General features: G+C 38.9%; 1 protein-coding gene across 1 annotated transcript; it reads right to left on the bottom strand.

Annotated features, from left to right (window-relative positions):
* Nucleotides 1-6,949: 6,949 nt before the first annotated feature.
* ptger3 (prostaglandin E receptor 3 (subtype EP3)) lies at nucleotides 6,950-16,351 on the bottom strand. Its single transcript, XM_077534377.1, has 2 exons — nucleotides 15,365-16,351; nucleotides 6,950-8,475 (listed from the first exon to the last, which is right to left on the bottom strand). Exons 1-2 carry the CDS (start codon nucleotides 16,217-16,219, stop codon nucleotides 8,140-8,142), a joined length of 1,191 nt encoding a protein of 396 aa, XP_077390503.1. The 5' UTR covers nucleotides 16,220-16,351; the 3' UTR covers nucleotides 6,950-8,139.
* Nucleotides 16,352-17,455: the final 1,104 nt, after the last annotated feature.

The following is a 17,455-nucleotide window of genomic DNA, read 5'->3' on the forward strand; positions in this document are numbered from 1 at the left end:
ATCTAGAGATGCAGGTGGTGTAACTCATATTTCACTCAAATATGGCAACAGCGTGGGACAATCCCTCTGAATCATTGTAAAAATCAATTCGTTGAACAAATTATTGTCATTATCATCTTAAAAATATTTCAGTGTTAAATGCTTTATTTTGCCCAATTCAACATGTTCAATGTCTAACCATTTTAGCAAAAGAAAGTAGGCTGTGCTTGGCCTAAAAAGGGGTGCACCTTAATTTTTGTGTTGTTTCAAGTCTAGTTTATCGTACTGGTGAATTTGGGAGATGCATCACATCTCCAATTTGGTGACAAAAAGTAAATGAGATTTTAGACTCGGTAAAACCATGTCTATCTAGTGGTGCAGGTGGCGGAACACATTTTGGTAGAAATACAGCCCCATGTGTTGATTTCAGATGACACAGATGTATTTACTGTAGATGATCAATGACTAAATCAGGTAATAAATCTCTGGCAAATACAAAAATAACTGTGCATTATATTACATTATATACACATATACAGTACATATATTACTAGCTGTATTACCCGACTAGTACTACATTATTAATGCGAAACCAGCGTTGGATCATCACGGTGATTCATCACAGCACAGCCTCAGCACACACGTTATTCTGTTCTCTAAATAATCAAAGGCGGTGTTGCTAAAAAAGAAACCTATCAAATATTGTAATCATCTTAATGAACAGAAGCTAGCAGTGGGAGAAGTTCTACACAGACAGATGCATTTGTCGGATCTATAAACAGATTTGGACTGGATTTATGGCTTCATTAGACTGTGTTTGGACCACAGTGAGCACCAGTGACAGGCAGCAGGTTCGAGCCTGATAGGAATCTTGTAAAGACCCGCTACAATTCTCCTAGTGTCCTAATCAAAAACATAAATCAAGGGAAAGATTATTATAAAACACTGTTTGCGAGTAAACAAACTTTACATATCGCCCCATCTCGGACTCATTATGATTCCCTGACTGATACAGTGGTGACAATGTAATCCAATAGTGTGTAACAACAGCACATCACTGCCACTATATGTTGGATTTGAATGGATTTATTGTGCAGCGTTCTCTCGAGTGACCTCCTTGCTGCTTCTCGGAGCAGAAAATACTTCTTCTCGACTCTGCAGCCGCATTTTCATATTGTGGATGTGAATTGACAGGTAAAGATTATGTAATAATGTGAATGGGCACCTGGAGTGGATACAAAGTCTACACCAGTACGGTTCTTAACATTGTTGGAGGTACGGAACCCCACCAGTATCCTATGCGCATTCACCAAACTCTACAACACCAAATGTAATATTATATACAATATTTTGAGCCCTCTATTTCATTAGTGTAATATTTTTTCCCCCATTCATTTAAAACCCTGACGTATATGATCTGACACATACATTGCACGGGCAATCCACTAGAGGGCAGTATCACCCAGCTGACCTTGCATGATTGTGCAAATGAGAAAGGAGAGACACTATACTTATTAATCGTGGGAAATGTTTTTATTTTTTATTTTTGGAAATAGCAGTATGTTTGATATGTCTGTTTATTATTGCAATTTTGAGCATTACATGGATTAAATTAATCTAAAAATAAAATATTTATTTATTGTATTTTTCAAATTCTCAGCATATGTATGGGGTTTTGCCCTGCGATTGGCCGGCAACCAGTTCAGGGTGTCCGCCGCCTAATGCCCGAAGCCGGTTGGGATAGGCTCCAGCACCTCCACGAGCCTTGTGTGGAGTAAGCGGTACTGAAAATGGATGGATGGATGTATAGGGTTTTACTGATGAACAAAATGAAGACGGAGAGTAGCCTTTTACATTACCTTGAATTCAGAAAGTGTTGTGTTATTGTATTCCGCAGCTCCATGCAGAATTTACAAGGTATTAAGTATACCATGCAGCACGATGAAGATAATCATCATCAAGTAAAGAAAATACGGCACAACAGTGACATTACCAAGAACTGGATGTCCCTTCAAAATTGATGAAAATTGGTCACGGAGGCTGCAAAGAGGCCAACAGCAACAATGAAGGAGCAGTAGAAATTGTTGTGGGGTAAGGTTTGAAGACGGAAACCTTATCTCACGCAGACAAACAATGCCAAGCTATATTTTGTGAAAACATATTTGAAATCTCCCAAATGAATGTACGGAAATTGTGCTATGGTCTGAGGAAACCAAGATTGAAGTTGTTTGGCACAAATACTGCTCATCACAAAAAGAACACAAAACCTCTTGTGAAGCATGAAGGTGGAAACATCATGCATTTGCAGGTCATGACATTGATGGATGCGTCTTTCTCCAAGGAATGCTTTCACAGTTTTTGCTCTGTGGCATATGCATTATCATCTTGGAAAATGATTTCATCATCCCAAACATTTGTTTCAATTGAAGGGATACGAAAGCTGTCCAAAATGTCAATGTAAACTTTTGCATTTATTAAAGATTTAGCCACAGCCATCTTCCCATTGCCTTTGCCTGACATGCAACCCCATATCATCAAGAACCTTGGGAATTTGGATGTTTTATTTAGGCAGTCCTCTTTCTAAATCTCACTGGAACAGCACCAAACAAAAGTTCCAGCGTCATCACCTTGTCCAATGCAGATTCGTGACTCATCACTGAAGATAACCTTCATCCAGTCCATGATTGACTATCCTTAGCCTATTGCAGTCTTGTCAATGATGGTTTCCTTTTAGCTTTCCTGTATGTAAATCCCATTTCTTTTAAGAGTTCTGTCACATACATTGACTCCAGCTTCCTCCCATTTCTTCTTCATTTATCTTGTTGTGCATTTTCTATTTTCAAGACATATGGCCTTTAGTTGTTTGTCTTGACGCTGAGATGTCTTCCTTGGTCTACCAGTACGATTGACTTTAACAACCTTCCCATGTTGTTTGTACTTGGTCCAGATCTTCGATACAGCTGACTGTGGACAGCCCACATCTTTGGCATCCATATGTGTAGAGTTATCTTCTTCAACAAGTTTGATAATCCTGTCTTTGGTCTCAAGAGACATCTCCCTTGCTGGAGCCATGATTCTTGCCAATCCACTTGGTCCAGCAACTCTCCAAGGTGTGATAACTGCTGAGTAACGAGCAGATGTAATTTGAGACAGGTGCCGAATTAAGGAAAGGAAATTGACTGGGTGTGTCCTTATTTTCTGCTCAAAATGGAGTGATTCCATATTTATTTCCCTGCATTTGCTCTATAAAAGTAACATTTACTGACCAGCGCAATGTTTTTTCTTCATTACTTTTAGTGCTTCTGAAAGCCAAGATGTTGCACTTTAGAATGACCTTACGACTGTTTCATGGTTTTTATCCGAGTTTGATCTACAGAATAAAACGTCTGGGTGAGTGCTTGTCCATACTGCTGATTCCATACTTTTTGCTAGGGGTTGTATTTTGACTTGAAAATGATATTCTGTATCTCGTTTGCATCTTACTAACAACTACCATATATCATGAAAGTTCATTCACAGTTTGGATGTTTTATATTGTTTAAAGGAAAATAAACACAAACAGAATACATTGTGTTCTGTAAGTCTCTCAGAGGTAAAAACATACTAAGCTCACCACCCGCATTGATGCACCTTATATAAAATGTTAACCCTCGATACGACCCTTCAAAGCGTCAACATGCATTCAAAGCATAACCAATGTCAAGAAGCATTAAATTGATTAAATCCTTTAAAGCCATGACTTTGCTCTTCAGAGTGGCTCTTGAAGGAGCAATTATATAATTGAGCATGAGGAGGAATAGCAGAATATTACCAAGCAAAGTAGAAATGTGTAGAAGTGCGTGTGTGTGCAGTGAAGATAAAAGAAATAAATTACGAGGTCACTTGCAACACTTTTTCTATTTCCTCTCCAAAAGTCTCACTTTATAATAATCTTTCACTTTGGCTCACTAGCTCCTTTCAGAAAAGCTCATAGTTTATCCCTACATTTATATTGTTTGAATCTTCCTCTACAAAAAATATAACGTCTATCGTGCATATATTATACAATACATTGAGAGTAGAAGTGATAAATGATGGCACAATGATGCATTTAATGTGCACAATAAAATTTATTGTCCACATACAGACCCCTGATTCAGTAATAAAATACTTTATGCAGTGCAAAACAGCAAACATGAACATATTCAATTACGTGAGACTTCAAACGATGTCAGCAATATTGTTAAGATGAAGCACTTTTGCTGCTGTTTTTTGAGAGGATCTCTGATGCATTTTTTGGGTCATTTTCTCAAGTGTGCCTTTTCAAAGCACTCATGCTCAAACTCATAAAGCATAGTCAACTACAATGAAAGAATGACAGACATAAATCCACTACAATCCATTTGAATTTTGAGGTTCCACTTCAGTGTTGCTTGAGAGAGAAATGATTAAGTCAAATTACAATTGCAAACCTTTTCCTTTAACCTATTTCATGTGGACTTTCCTGTCGGTGTAATACAATTAAAGCTTCATTTCATTCTAATTAAGTGCCTTTTGTGCCCTGTTACAAGGAAGTGTGACGACATGGACCATGAACTTGGTGCCATTTAAGTGGCATTTATCCACCCATTATCTCTTTGCATCATCCCGTCCTGTGAGATGGCTTCTCAGACATAAAGCCGACATGTGGCTGCTTGAGTGTCACTCGCTGTGGATCAGTGACCTCCTGAAGCCCGTCTGACATGCTGAGGTTCACGTCAGGGATTCTGCAAGGATGCACATCCTCTCTTATTTATTGATTTTTTTTTTTTTTTTTTTTTTTTTTAAACTACCACCCAAGCTCATCTGAAACCTCATGCTAGTGCGCTAGTCCAGCACAACACATCTTATACATTTTACAACCTGGACTTGGTTCACCCGAAGGGGAATTCATCACCCCAACTCATCAATAAGACCCCCACTGGAGTCATTCGAGGTCCTGGTCACCACCATTTTGAAGTGATAATGATACAAGGCAGCGGAATGACATAAAACTGCTAAAAGGCTTTGTCCGAACAACCAGTCCTGTGTAAGTACCAGATGTTGAGAGGGCTGCAGTGCATCATGGGAAAAGATCATTGACTTTAACCACATCGATCTGCTGAGCTGCTTCACAAACAGACAACATGAGAAAGGTTAAACCATAAAAAGGAGATGACCTAAGGAGGGATTAAAGCCACTGCAAGTTTCTTTGCTAAAGTGCACTAATTCCATTTTAGATTGTGGGCACTGGGTTCTATTATTCAATAATTGAAGTAAATGTACAATCTGTGAATCTTAATGAAAACACAGTATTATTCTATCTATCTATCTATCTATCTATCTATCTATCTATCTATCTATCGAGCTAGCTATCGAGCTAGCTAGCTAGCTATCCATCCATCCATCCAATATATATACTCAACAAAAATACCATCCATCCATCCATCCATCCATCCATGAATCAATCCATCCATCCATCCATCCATGAATCAATCCATCCATCCATCCATCCATCCATCCATCCATCCATCCAATACATTTACATGCAACATTTGTTTTTGCTCCCATTTTTTACGAGTTGAACTCAAAGATCTAAAACTTCTTCCACATACACAAGATCACCATTTCTCTCAAATGTTGTTCACAAACCAGTCTAAATCTGTGACAGTGAGCACTTCTCCTTTGCCGAGATAATCCATCCCACCTCACAGTGTGCCATATCAAGATGCTGATTAGACACCATGATTAGTGCACAGGTGTGCTTTACACTGCCCACAATAAAAGGCCGTTCTGAAAGGTGCAGTTTTGTTTTGTTATTTGGGCGGTTCTGGTGACCCAGAAAACCAGTCGGTACTAACTGGTAATGAACAATCAAGAATAAAGACCTGTTAAAAATATTGAAAGTATCTTTATTAGACATAGACTCATAACATTACAGCACCACATAAAGTAGGTCACATTCCAACTGCAAATGAATCAAAAATGCACATTTGACTTCAGACTTGGTCAAAGGTTGCAAAATTACATCATTCCTATTTTACTCCCATATTCAACACGCAGGCATTGAACTTAAAAAATAAAATATTAAAAATGTTGCAGTGTATATAGCCCTCATCTGAGAATCGGGTCTCAGGGGTCAGTAACGACGGATTCAACGCAAATCATTTTTGTTTTTAATTTCTCTGCCTTTCACTTGGATAAAATGATCACTTTGTATGACGTATGTAATATTTTACAGATATATGTTGGGAATGTATGCAAAATGGATGAATATACAAGAAATTATTACACTCTTTCCTAGGACGAACATGAAAGTTCATTGTCACTTAAATGTCTGTCAGTCAACCTGTCTATAATTTTATCAGGAAGACAAACAGACACACAAGATCAAAACTGTCATAACAATTTTTGATTTCCAGCTGAAAGTGTTCTTCACCTAGATAAACAGATCTGCCAATTAAAGCTAAAAATGAAGCTTATGTAAGAACAAGCTGAACAACATTAGTGACCTTTTAATGAAGCCAAACATCATTACCTCTAAAGTTTTGGAAACTGATAAACTGGCAAACTCGTTAGGTTTTAATATTTGGATAAGACATCCTCCTTTTCCTCAGTTCACTCTCATGCCATGATTTATTTTGTACACTGTCATTAGTATGCTTCCTTTTTTTCCCCCCCTGGTGGACCACTGTTTGTTTTGCCAGACATACACATTTAAAATTCATTTTCGTTTAAAAACCAAAGAAAAAGAGTTGTCTTTGGATTTAAAAAAAAAAAAAAAGCTGATAAAATTCGTTTTTGATTTGTGCAATAATATGTTTGTGGATAGAAAGAAAAACATATATAAAAGTAATTTTTTATATCTGAAAACCAAAATACACCATTGTCATTTAACACCCTTCTGAAAAATAAATAAATAAATAAAAAAAATCCCCCCCACCCCCCCAAAATCCCTTTTAACCCCAAAACAACATTTTTTTTTTTCTCTCGTGTGTAGATGAAGTCAAATGAGAATCGCTTGGCTCAGATTCACGTGGAAGCTGGTTGAGGCAAACCAACTTGTAAACACTTTGTTGTTAAATGTGACAATTAAAGATGTCGTGGAGGTGTTTATCGACATGTTCTTACAATGAATGCTCTCAATTTTTTAAAGCAGCACTTAAAATGAGTGGAGCATCAATTACACTGAGTGGTGATTTCTCGTTAACTTGTTAAGCTGCAAGTTCAAAAATCAAGAGGTCAAGTGTAAATTTAGCTCATCACACGTACATTAGCGCTCATCATATCGCTTGTTCCATCTTATTAGCTGGATGAGCATGCAAATGGGAAATTTACACTGGGGGTTAATGAGCACACAGCTCCTATTTTGTGTTGTATGCACGTGACAGGCCAGCAAAAACTCATCCAGCTGGCTAATATGCTGAGAAGGCACAGTCGTGGCGTCTTGTTTACTATGTTACTATGTGAGAATGTTAAAAACGGCAGGGTTTTTTCCCCCCGCAATGAATACCTGAATAAATAAATAACACACTGGAATCAGAAATATTCGGGTGTTTTTACATAACATAAAACAGCAACAGTTGCTTTTTGCTCATGCTGAGCGTTTGGCACAAACAACAAACTTCACAACCCTTATTAAAAAATGTATTGTACATCTTGAATAAACTCAACACTTAATTCAACTTCACATACTAAATTGATGGAAGAAAACCATCTGTGACACTGTAGTTGATTTGTGAGTTTTGCAGTAGTACGGCTTGTTTAAGTATTTACATTCAACGATATCCAATAGGTAGCATTGTAAGCGATTTACCACTACATTCATCATGAATAAATAATCTTACATTCCTTTTTTCTTTTCAACTGTTTTTCATCAAAAATAGTTACATTCCTGTACAATAAATGATTTACATCTTCATGTAAAAAAAAAAAAAAAAAATGTGATGACAAAAGAAAGAGATGCATCACTCCAGTTTAAAGTCACGCTTCTTGGAAATGATTTGACTGAAAAGTAACAAAAGGAGACTTTTTGGCGGGTTATGATATGGAATGTATTCACATGATGTCAGGTGACTTTTAGAAAGAAAAATTCGCTTCCACATGCAGTATCTCCACTTCGTTCATCTCCACTCAACGTGTCATAAAACGGGAAAATCTCATTCAAAAGTCTCCTTTGTTACTTTGAGATTGCTGGAGGCTTTCTTGCTTCTGCTTATTAAGTGCATCCAGAGCCGTTTGAGTCTCCTTCTGATCCTCTACAGAGCAATTGGAGACGGCGTTGGCTACCAGGCAGAACTTGCGAAGGAGGATCTCTCTGAGGAGCAGGTAAACCCACGGGTCCAGGATCTGGTTGAGCGAGGCCAGGCGGATGGCGGTCAGGAAGAAGTTGCAGTCCAACTGGACGTCTCGCACGGAGGACGACGGATGGGAGCTCTCGGCTGACGAATTACATTCGTGAGAGGACACCTGGGTGGAGATCATCCTCAGCATCAGCACCTGTAGAGGGAGACATTCATGTCGTTCAAGTCTTTACCTTACATGGGAATAATAATAGTAAATACGTTTTGAAATAATACATCTATATAGTTTGTGGAGTGGAGATCTTCTTGCACTTCCTTAGAAATGCTTTGTATGATTTTAAAGGGGGAGTCAACCTTCAACATTTTTTGACAATATGTTATATGTGACCTCACCAGTCTAAACATCACATTCTGATTAACATTACATTTGTGGAATATGAGTTATGCAGCAAAATCCAGCCATTTTTATCCAGCCATTTTGCTACTTGCTGTCGACAGAAGATGACATCACAGTTGCTCAGGCAACGACCAATCACAGCTCACCTGTTTTCTGAAGCTGAGTTGCGATTTGTTGTCACCTGAAACCTGAGTGACTTTGATGCCATTTTCATTTGATATCAAGTGACAAAATGGCCGCCTTCAGATACTGATAAGAACTTCTGGATATTGCTGCTTAACTCATATTCCACTAACGCAATATTAACCAGAATACTGTATTATTTTAGTGGGGCTGCATAGAACATATTATTGTCAAGAAACTTTTTTTTTTAGTTGACCTCCGCCTTTAAAGGGAAGGAAGGAGCTACTTCCATTGACCAGCAAGCGATTTGGCTGTGTCCACTCCCACAACGGCCCAAATACAAAATTTTAACTGCATGTGTCTACAACTGTTGTGTGCTGGGGGTTGGATCTCAAAGTGCACACGCAAATAATGTTTTAACTCTTTATTCACACAACTTGACTAAACGAAAAACGACGAGAATGCATCGAAAATCACAAGACGCCAAACCCCGTTGGGCTGCGGAGATGCACAGAGAACAGTGAGTAATAATCCGGCCAACACACACATTTCTCAGACACTTATAGACAGTCAATCAATCTCATTGGTTGTGGCTAGACATGTGAGTACCAGTACTGACATGGAATTCTCTGATTGGCTGTTGAGCCAGCAACGCGATTAAAGATTCCTGACATCACAAAGTTCTTACAGATAGTTCCTGACATTACCTAACACCACATAGCATTAAAGATCCTTGACATCAGTACAAAACGGATACTTGACCTCAACTTAACAGGTCATGAACTCAAACCTAACCCAGGCGTGACCCCAGACATGAGACAAAACCCAAACATACCTCCTGCATGACTCGAGTCATGACAAAACTTTGCGCTGAGCTTGTTCTGGGCGTGAAAATAAAGCCCTCAGATTAGGATTTTACCTTTGAAGATGACATTCATAAAGTTAGAGATGTATGATCCAATACAACCATTTGGACTATCCTGAAGAGGAAATAAATCACGTACAAATCATGTATTATAATAGATATCAAACGGGTAGCTCAAGGAATAAAGTAGCAGTTGATGACGAAAGACAGCGAAATAACGGTTAATGAGATCTGCAACAACCCCCAGAGAGTAGGAGTTTCGGCTTTGAATATGAACAAATTACAGATGCTAACAACTCATTAGCATGAACGCTATGAATTTGCCACAAGCTTCAAAAATTCTGGGAGAAAGATGGACTGATGAGACAAAGATTGCGTACATGATTAATACCATCTGTGAAACTCCATGAGGAAATGTAACGGCTCGGGCTTCTGAAACAGACTCGTTAATCTTCGTTGATGTAATGTGTCAACTCAGAAGTCTACAGAGACATTCCGTCTACCAATTTAAATAAAAATGCAACCCGATTCAATAAGAGGTCCTTCATCTTGGAAAGCCATCTCCCAGGATTCGCACGCAATTTCTAAATGACCAAAATGCAATAACACAAAATGCATACTATAACAATACGCTCCTACAAGGACAATGAGAAGCTGTCACAGAACCTTTACTATCTTCGCTACTACACAGACTCATACGTGCTTTCCAATAATGTCCTTGGCCGGACACACGTGACTGACAATGCATGCCCTCATAACACATGCAACAGACCCCTCAAACAGAACTCTGCTAAGTGGATTGGGCCTTAATGGATAGCAGGGGCCGTGTTCGAGTGGGAGGGCACCGTTTGTCTGTTCAAGGCCTGGCAATGGGGAGAAACATTCTTTGAAAAGTGCAGTCTGTCAGCTTGGAAATATACAAGAACATTTTCAGTACCTTTTAAGGTAGACGGTGTGAAGTGAAATAATGGCCCCTTGGGTTTCTAATTTGAGGCACATAAATGGACACCTTTTTTTGGCTAGTGTGGAATCAAATAGAACATTGTGGCGTCTGCTCTTGTTGGTGTGCTGCTGAAAGGAGATGACGCATCTCCAGAGACACACAGCTGCAAATGCGGGTGTGTGTGTGTTGGTGTGGATGCGTGTCCATATCTGGCTGACAAATTGTTTGCGGATTATGCTATCATAATATTGTAGAATGTCGCGGCGGTTTACACCTCAGGGCACCAAGAGTAAATAGCGCATCACTTGTGCCGCGCATAAAATTGCACGAATACTTTCAGTGTAACGACTATGTGTAAATATTAGCTGTTTTTCTTGTGACGCTTTTTCAAATTGCACTTGTTAGAATAATGATTATTCACTAGATGAGATCATGGCTAGAAAAAGCAATGATGTCATGGCTTCGCTACAAACCACTTCCAAGAGCAAGACTGCTTCAATTCGAGTACCTGTATTAGATTTTTATGAGTTTTCACATCTAAAAATAATAAATAAATAGTGGCCAGTGTCCTACACCATATCGTTGCACTTTGTGCAGGTAAATAAAAAACATCCTATTTGGAGCCCAAGAGACCCAACCGCAAAGCGATCCATCCTTCTATTTACTAGACTAGACTTATTCTGTTCCAAGATAGCAGTGAGCCGAACTGAACTGTCACGCTACTTTCCATGCAGGGCATGTTGGGAAAAGTATGGAAAGATCTGATTACTTTAGTTTGTATAATCTTTTACTTTTGATTGTTGTACTTGAACACTGCCATGATTTCTAGATCATAATGACACCACACAATTTTTCTATGTGAGGCAGATGACACACATTTCCGATTTGCCGGTCGTCTTGATTGTATCATTACATTTCCTCAGTTCATGAACAATTGTGATGTCATTTTCGGTCAACAGCAAGTGGCAAAATGGCCGCCCCGTCAGATGGATAAAAACAGGTGGATTTTGTTGCTTAATTCAACTGTGTTCAAACACTATAGCTACTTACAATTAATGTGGAACATTTTTGTCTCAATATTAACAATTGTTGGGGAACTTTGTGGTTTTTTTTTTATATTTTTATTTTTATTTTTTTTTAAAACCACTTCGTAGTAGTACATGGTATAGTTCATACAAATGAAATGCTGACTGCATCCACAGTAAGCGACTAACTACCGGTAATTGTATGCCTCTTTGCTAACCTAATCAGGCCCAAATGCAGTGGACCCAAATGCAGAAAGCAGTCCCGGAAGAAGACAGGTGTACTCAAAAAAATGTTTAATGAACGAAACCGAAGAAGAAAACGAGGCTCTTGAAACTATCAATAACACATCAAAATCAAAACAAATTCAAAGAAACAAACGCTTAGACTGAACTTGCATAGACAGTATTACCAGGATGAGGAGGGAAAGCAAAACAAAATGATCCAACAAGAACTGAACACAAACCAAGAACTAAATACAAGCAAAGCAACGAGACAATTAGCAACACCTGGACACAACACAAGTGGCTGAGGGAGCTGATTGGTAGACGCGTCACACATGGGCTGACAAACAGGTGGACACAAAAACGTAATGAGAAAGACATGAACAACAAGAAAACAAGACATACCATGAAGCAAAACAAAACAAATACAGATCATGACAATCAGAAAAGGGGATTTGGCCTCGCAAAACTGTATATAAGGCGCTGTTCTTTTCATTTTTTTTTTTTTCCCTCGGTGTGCTTCAGTGTGCACAGTGGACCATTCTCCTGTGGTTTTGATCCAATAAACCCATTTGTTATCAGCTTTACGATCTGAACTTTTTCTCCCCCTTGTCTGTCTGAAGTAATTTTTCCTCAAAGTTTTAGAGACTGAGTACATTCTATTTGCTTGCTAGCTGTTCCTGGGAACTGCATAGCGACATCCAGTCTGGTCAATACAGGCTGAAACCAGCCTTCTGTCTTCTCTCTATCTCAATTCTCTTTATTTCAGCCAACTACTCAGACACATGGCAACTACATGTATCTGACTTCAGTCCAAGATTTCCTCCCATTGTGCTGGCTTTTGAGCGAATCTGTTGTGCTTTCCCAATGGACAGTAATAGCCTGGTCATGATGTTATTATGATGACCACTTACAATCTAATAAGATGTAATATAAGAGTTGTGTCAGCTAACTGCCTTCAAAAAGATAATAATGCTCAATTGTGATTGACACTGCCTGAGTATTCATTGAACATTATACTGCATCATGGTGATTATTGTTTGACTTTGAAGTGGTGTAGGATTGCAGTAGCCAATCATTTGTTTAACTATGTGAGAGGTTCACAATATGAGAAACAACTTTCAATATGGTACAAGTTGCAGGCACAATATTTTTTAGTGGTGTGCTGCGAAAATTTTCCAATGTCAAATACAGTGAAAAAGTAGACACACCACTGTTCAAATGCCGGCTTTTTGTGATATATAAAAAATGAAACCAAGTTAAATAATTCCAAAGTATTTCCCACCATTTTAAGACAACACATTTGAATAAAAGTCTTCCTGAGAGGAGAATTAAAAATAAACTACAGATAATGTGGTTGCACAATTCTACACACCTTCTTAAGAAAGTGGTACGTGGCAGTGTTCAAAATTAACCAATCACACTAAAGTCATGTTAAATTGAGTCGAAATGTTCTAGAAGGCTTTCGCTGTCATTTACTTTGCTTTCTAGTAGAAGTCTGAACGTTTCGTGCTAACACTGACTACTATTTTTGAACTGTTCATAACTCCCTCCACTTAGACTATAGACCGAGTTCCAGGTGAAGAAAACAGCCTCAAAACATGAACCTGCCAACACCATGCTTCCTGTTGGCTTTTTTTTTATTTTTTTTTTTATTTAAATAAATCGGAAGGACCATTAAGCTGGTATCGCACTGACGCGAATGTTTGTGAACTTAGTGAATTTGTGTTTTCGTCATTGTTCGTAAAATGTTGCAAAAGGTTGCAAAGATGTTTTTACTAGTGTTGTTCCGATACCGATACTGGTATCGGCAGAGGTGCCGATACTGCATTAAAACAGTGGTATCTGTGTGTACTAACAAGTAACATGCCGATACTATTAATTCCAACGCTAATATAGGACTTTGGATGCAGCATCTTGTGTCTTGCTCGTGCACGACATTCACTGATTTGTGACATGTTCACTGCATGCCGATCTAAGATATCCTATTGGCCCTTGAATGCTCTGAACCAACAGAAGCACCGTTTTTTCGTATCAAGAAAAACAAAACCTTAGGTATCGGTACGGTATCGGCATCGGCCGATACTGCAAAGCTGGGTATTGTAATCGGGGTATCGGGGGCCAAAAAACGCACTAGTTTTCACTTGTCGCAAACATTTTCGTGTCAATTTTTCATTGTGTGCCAACATCTTTTGAAACCTTTTGCGAACCCTGACAAAACCCCCAAAATTGCTACGTTCGCAAACATTTGTCATGGAACTTTTCTTTATGGATTTAAATTTTCACTTAACTTTATTATGTTCTTTTTTTTTCTTTTCTTTAGAAATAAGTGAACATTTAACAGTTATGTTGAATTTTTTTGGGAAATACCATAGGACATTTTCCCACAAGCATTTGGGAGATTCCAACTGTGTGGGTGTGTTTTCGCAAATGAAGCCATGCAGGCTCTGATGTTTTTCTTTGCAAGATAAGGCTCCTGTCTTGGCCACCCAGACATATGAAAAAGATGGGATTGTTGACATGTGCCTACTAAACAGAGAGTACTTTCCAGAGATTTCTGCAGCTCCTTCAATGTCTCTGTTGACTTCTCGGCAACCTCCCTTCTCATCTTTTCATCAGTTTTTGGTCCATATCCAGTTGTCACGAGCAGTGTGGCCTCATATTTTCCAACTGATGATAGCTGTCACTGTGTTCCATCATAGGCTATATTTACTGCTTTGATTTTTTTTTTTTACACTTCTCCTGGCTGATACCTTTGTGCAATGAGATCCCTCTGATGCTGAGGAAACTCTCTGCAGACTGATTTTTGCTGTAGGACGTGACTACAAAAATGTCAGGAAAAGCCCATGAAACCACTTTAAAATTCGCCAAATTTGTACCACTGTACTAACTCCAATTTAGCATGACTGAATGTGATTGTTTAGTTCTAAACACAGCCTTTATAAGTGTGTACACGTGTGCAACCACATATCAGTTGTTTGTTTAGTTTTCTACCTCATTAACTCATTTGCTCCCAAAGACGTATTTATACGTTTGTTTGTTTGTTTGTTTTTTATGCTAGAGCATACAGAAGGCTTTGATGTAGCCTCTGAAATGAAGGAAACGCTTGAAGCAATGATAGTTATTACAAAAAACAGCCAACAGGTGGCAGCAGAGAGTATAAGAAATCAAACAGGGCAATGTTGCAAAAAAAACAATTTTTTTCCCCCACTATTTTAAACAGATTTGTAATGAAACTTAGCTACATTCTAATGCTAATTGATGCTGCAAAACAGAAACAGATAGAAATATACTTTTTTTTCCTGATGAAAGAAGAGATACTATTTTTTCTTTTGGTAGATTCCATGTTTTATAGCAATAGAACACAATACTCTGTGGGCCATGCAAATTCAATCAAAATCCAGTAAATGGATTGCTTCAGTGAAAATGGCTGGGACTGAATGAGTTAAAGATCACATTGGAAAAAAAGTTTGTAAACGATTTTGTCAAAATGATAACACGATAACATACCAGAAGAGGAGACCAGCACACAAGCAGGACGCACATAATCCCCATGAGCTGAATGACGGTCTCCGTGGTGAGTCTTTCCCAGTGTTTGGAGGCCTGAGAGGTGCCAGACTTGGTCTTACAGCGAGTAATCAGGCCGCGGATGGTCACCACGTTGCAGGACACCGTGACAAGCAGCGAGAAAATCCCCAGTAAGGCAAAAGTGAAGGAGAAAAAGATGTTGCCGGGCACCTCTCGGTCCCCGGTGCTGATGAAGCACCAGGTGCCGGGCCACTGACGCGTGTACTTGCCCACACCTGCTACGGGCAGGAGGGCGAAGAGCAACACCAGGCACCAGATGACCACCAAAGTCTGCTTGGTCACGCTGGTCTTCATGTGGTTGGAGTACCAGTGCGGGTTGGTGATGGCCGTGGCCCTCTCGATGGCCATGGCGCTGGCCATGAAGAGCGCGCACAGGCCGAAGGTGGTCATGCACACGCCGAAGAAGGCGCACAGGTTGCCCGACGAATCGATGCGCTCCCATCTCAGGTCGGCGCGATAAGCCGAGATCACGATCGGACTCGTTAGGAGCTGGCCGAACAAGTCCGTTAGCGCAAGAGAGCCAATGCAAAGCAAGAAGGACTTCTTCCTTCTGTTCTCCTTCTTCCTGTAGGAAATGTAGACCAGGATGAGAGCCAGAGAGTTGCCCACCATGCCGGTGGCCATCATGGTGATGGGGAAGACAACCGACACGTAACCGCAGGCTGCAGAGTCCGTCCTGGTAGCGTTTTCTTCCCCTGCTGACTTGGTGACATTGGACGTCAGCATGGCTCCTATTCTGCTCTGCGAGCCCACAAAGTCGCACTTGTCCGAAGTCATCCTTTCGGACGGGCTAAGAAACAAAGAAGAATCACAAAAGCCGTGCGTGTGGCCAACATCTCTTCAGAGTTCACACTGAGGATGAGATGAGCAAGCAGCTCTGTGCGTAAAAAGCGCCCCCAGTCCTTTTACGCGCCGGAGGCGGAACTGCCGTGGAGGTCTAGTGCCTCCTCCAAATAAAATGGTTGAAAGAATGTTTGCCGTTTTAAACGTGTGTGAATAACAAGTGACATTTTTCATTATTGTTTGTTGCTTGCTTCGTTTATGACTTGAGTAAAAAGTAACATACCTAAACCGTAGCCCGATAGACGTGATAATTAAGGTCAATAAACAGTGCTCGTGAGATCCCATATTAACGACATGGGAAAGATTTTGCAGTGGCACTGCCACATATAAAATACCATGGAGGACCAAAACTGCCAAAATTCGAAATAACTAAATAAATGACGAAATAAACAAATAAATGGCTAAACAAATAGTTAAATAGTGACTAAATAAATAGATAGATAAATGACTAAATTAAATAAATGTCTAAATAAATAAATAAATGACGAAAAGTGAAAATAAAAACTGATTTATTTCCATTTATATTTTTTTAGATATAATTTTGGAATTATATATTTTTTTATATTCATTTTTATTTTCACTTTTAGACATTTATTTAGTCATTTATTTATTTCGATTTTTGGCAGTTTTGGTCCTCCATATAATACAACGGCCTGGAGGAACACAAGTAAAAAATTTAATTTTCAGTCTTCAATATGATTGGCGGTGGATGACATCGACCATAATGTGAATGTTATTTAAAAAACTGTCTCGGGCTGTATGGAGTAGCCTACTTGGCTTAGATCATTCTACACTTTTTTTATTTTATTTTTTACCTATACTGATACATTCAAACTTAGAAATATACAGGCGTAAAAACAATTGGTCTTCTGACTTTTTAGAGAATGAGCGCCACCCGCTGGTTTTGTCGACAATCCAAGTTATACATGAAACTTTTTCGTAATGTGTTTTGAATTAATCAAATGACGTGTTCCTCGATTAAAAAAATAAAATTACAACTTTTATTAAAAAAAAAAAAAAAAAAAAAAAAAAAAAAAAACCCCAAGGCGTGTGGTATAAAGTTATCCAAGTTTTACAACTAGGCAGCTTAGCAATTTGGCAACATACTAAACTGCTGTTTATTTAAAAATAAACAAAAAAACGATGCAGCCTAAATGATTCAAATGAAGC

The sequence above is a fragment of the Festucalex cinctus genome, chromosome 10, assembly GCF_051991245.1.
Source record: "Festucalex cinctus isolate MCC-2025b chromosome 10, RoL_Fcin_1.0, whole genome shotgun sequence".
NCBI lineage: Eukaryota > Metazoa > Chordata > Actinopteri > Syngnathiformes > Syngnathidae > Festucalex > Festucalex cinctus.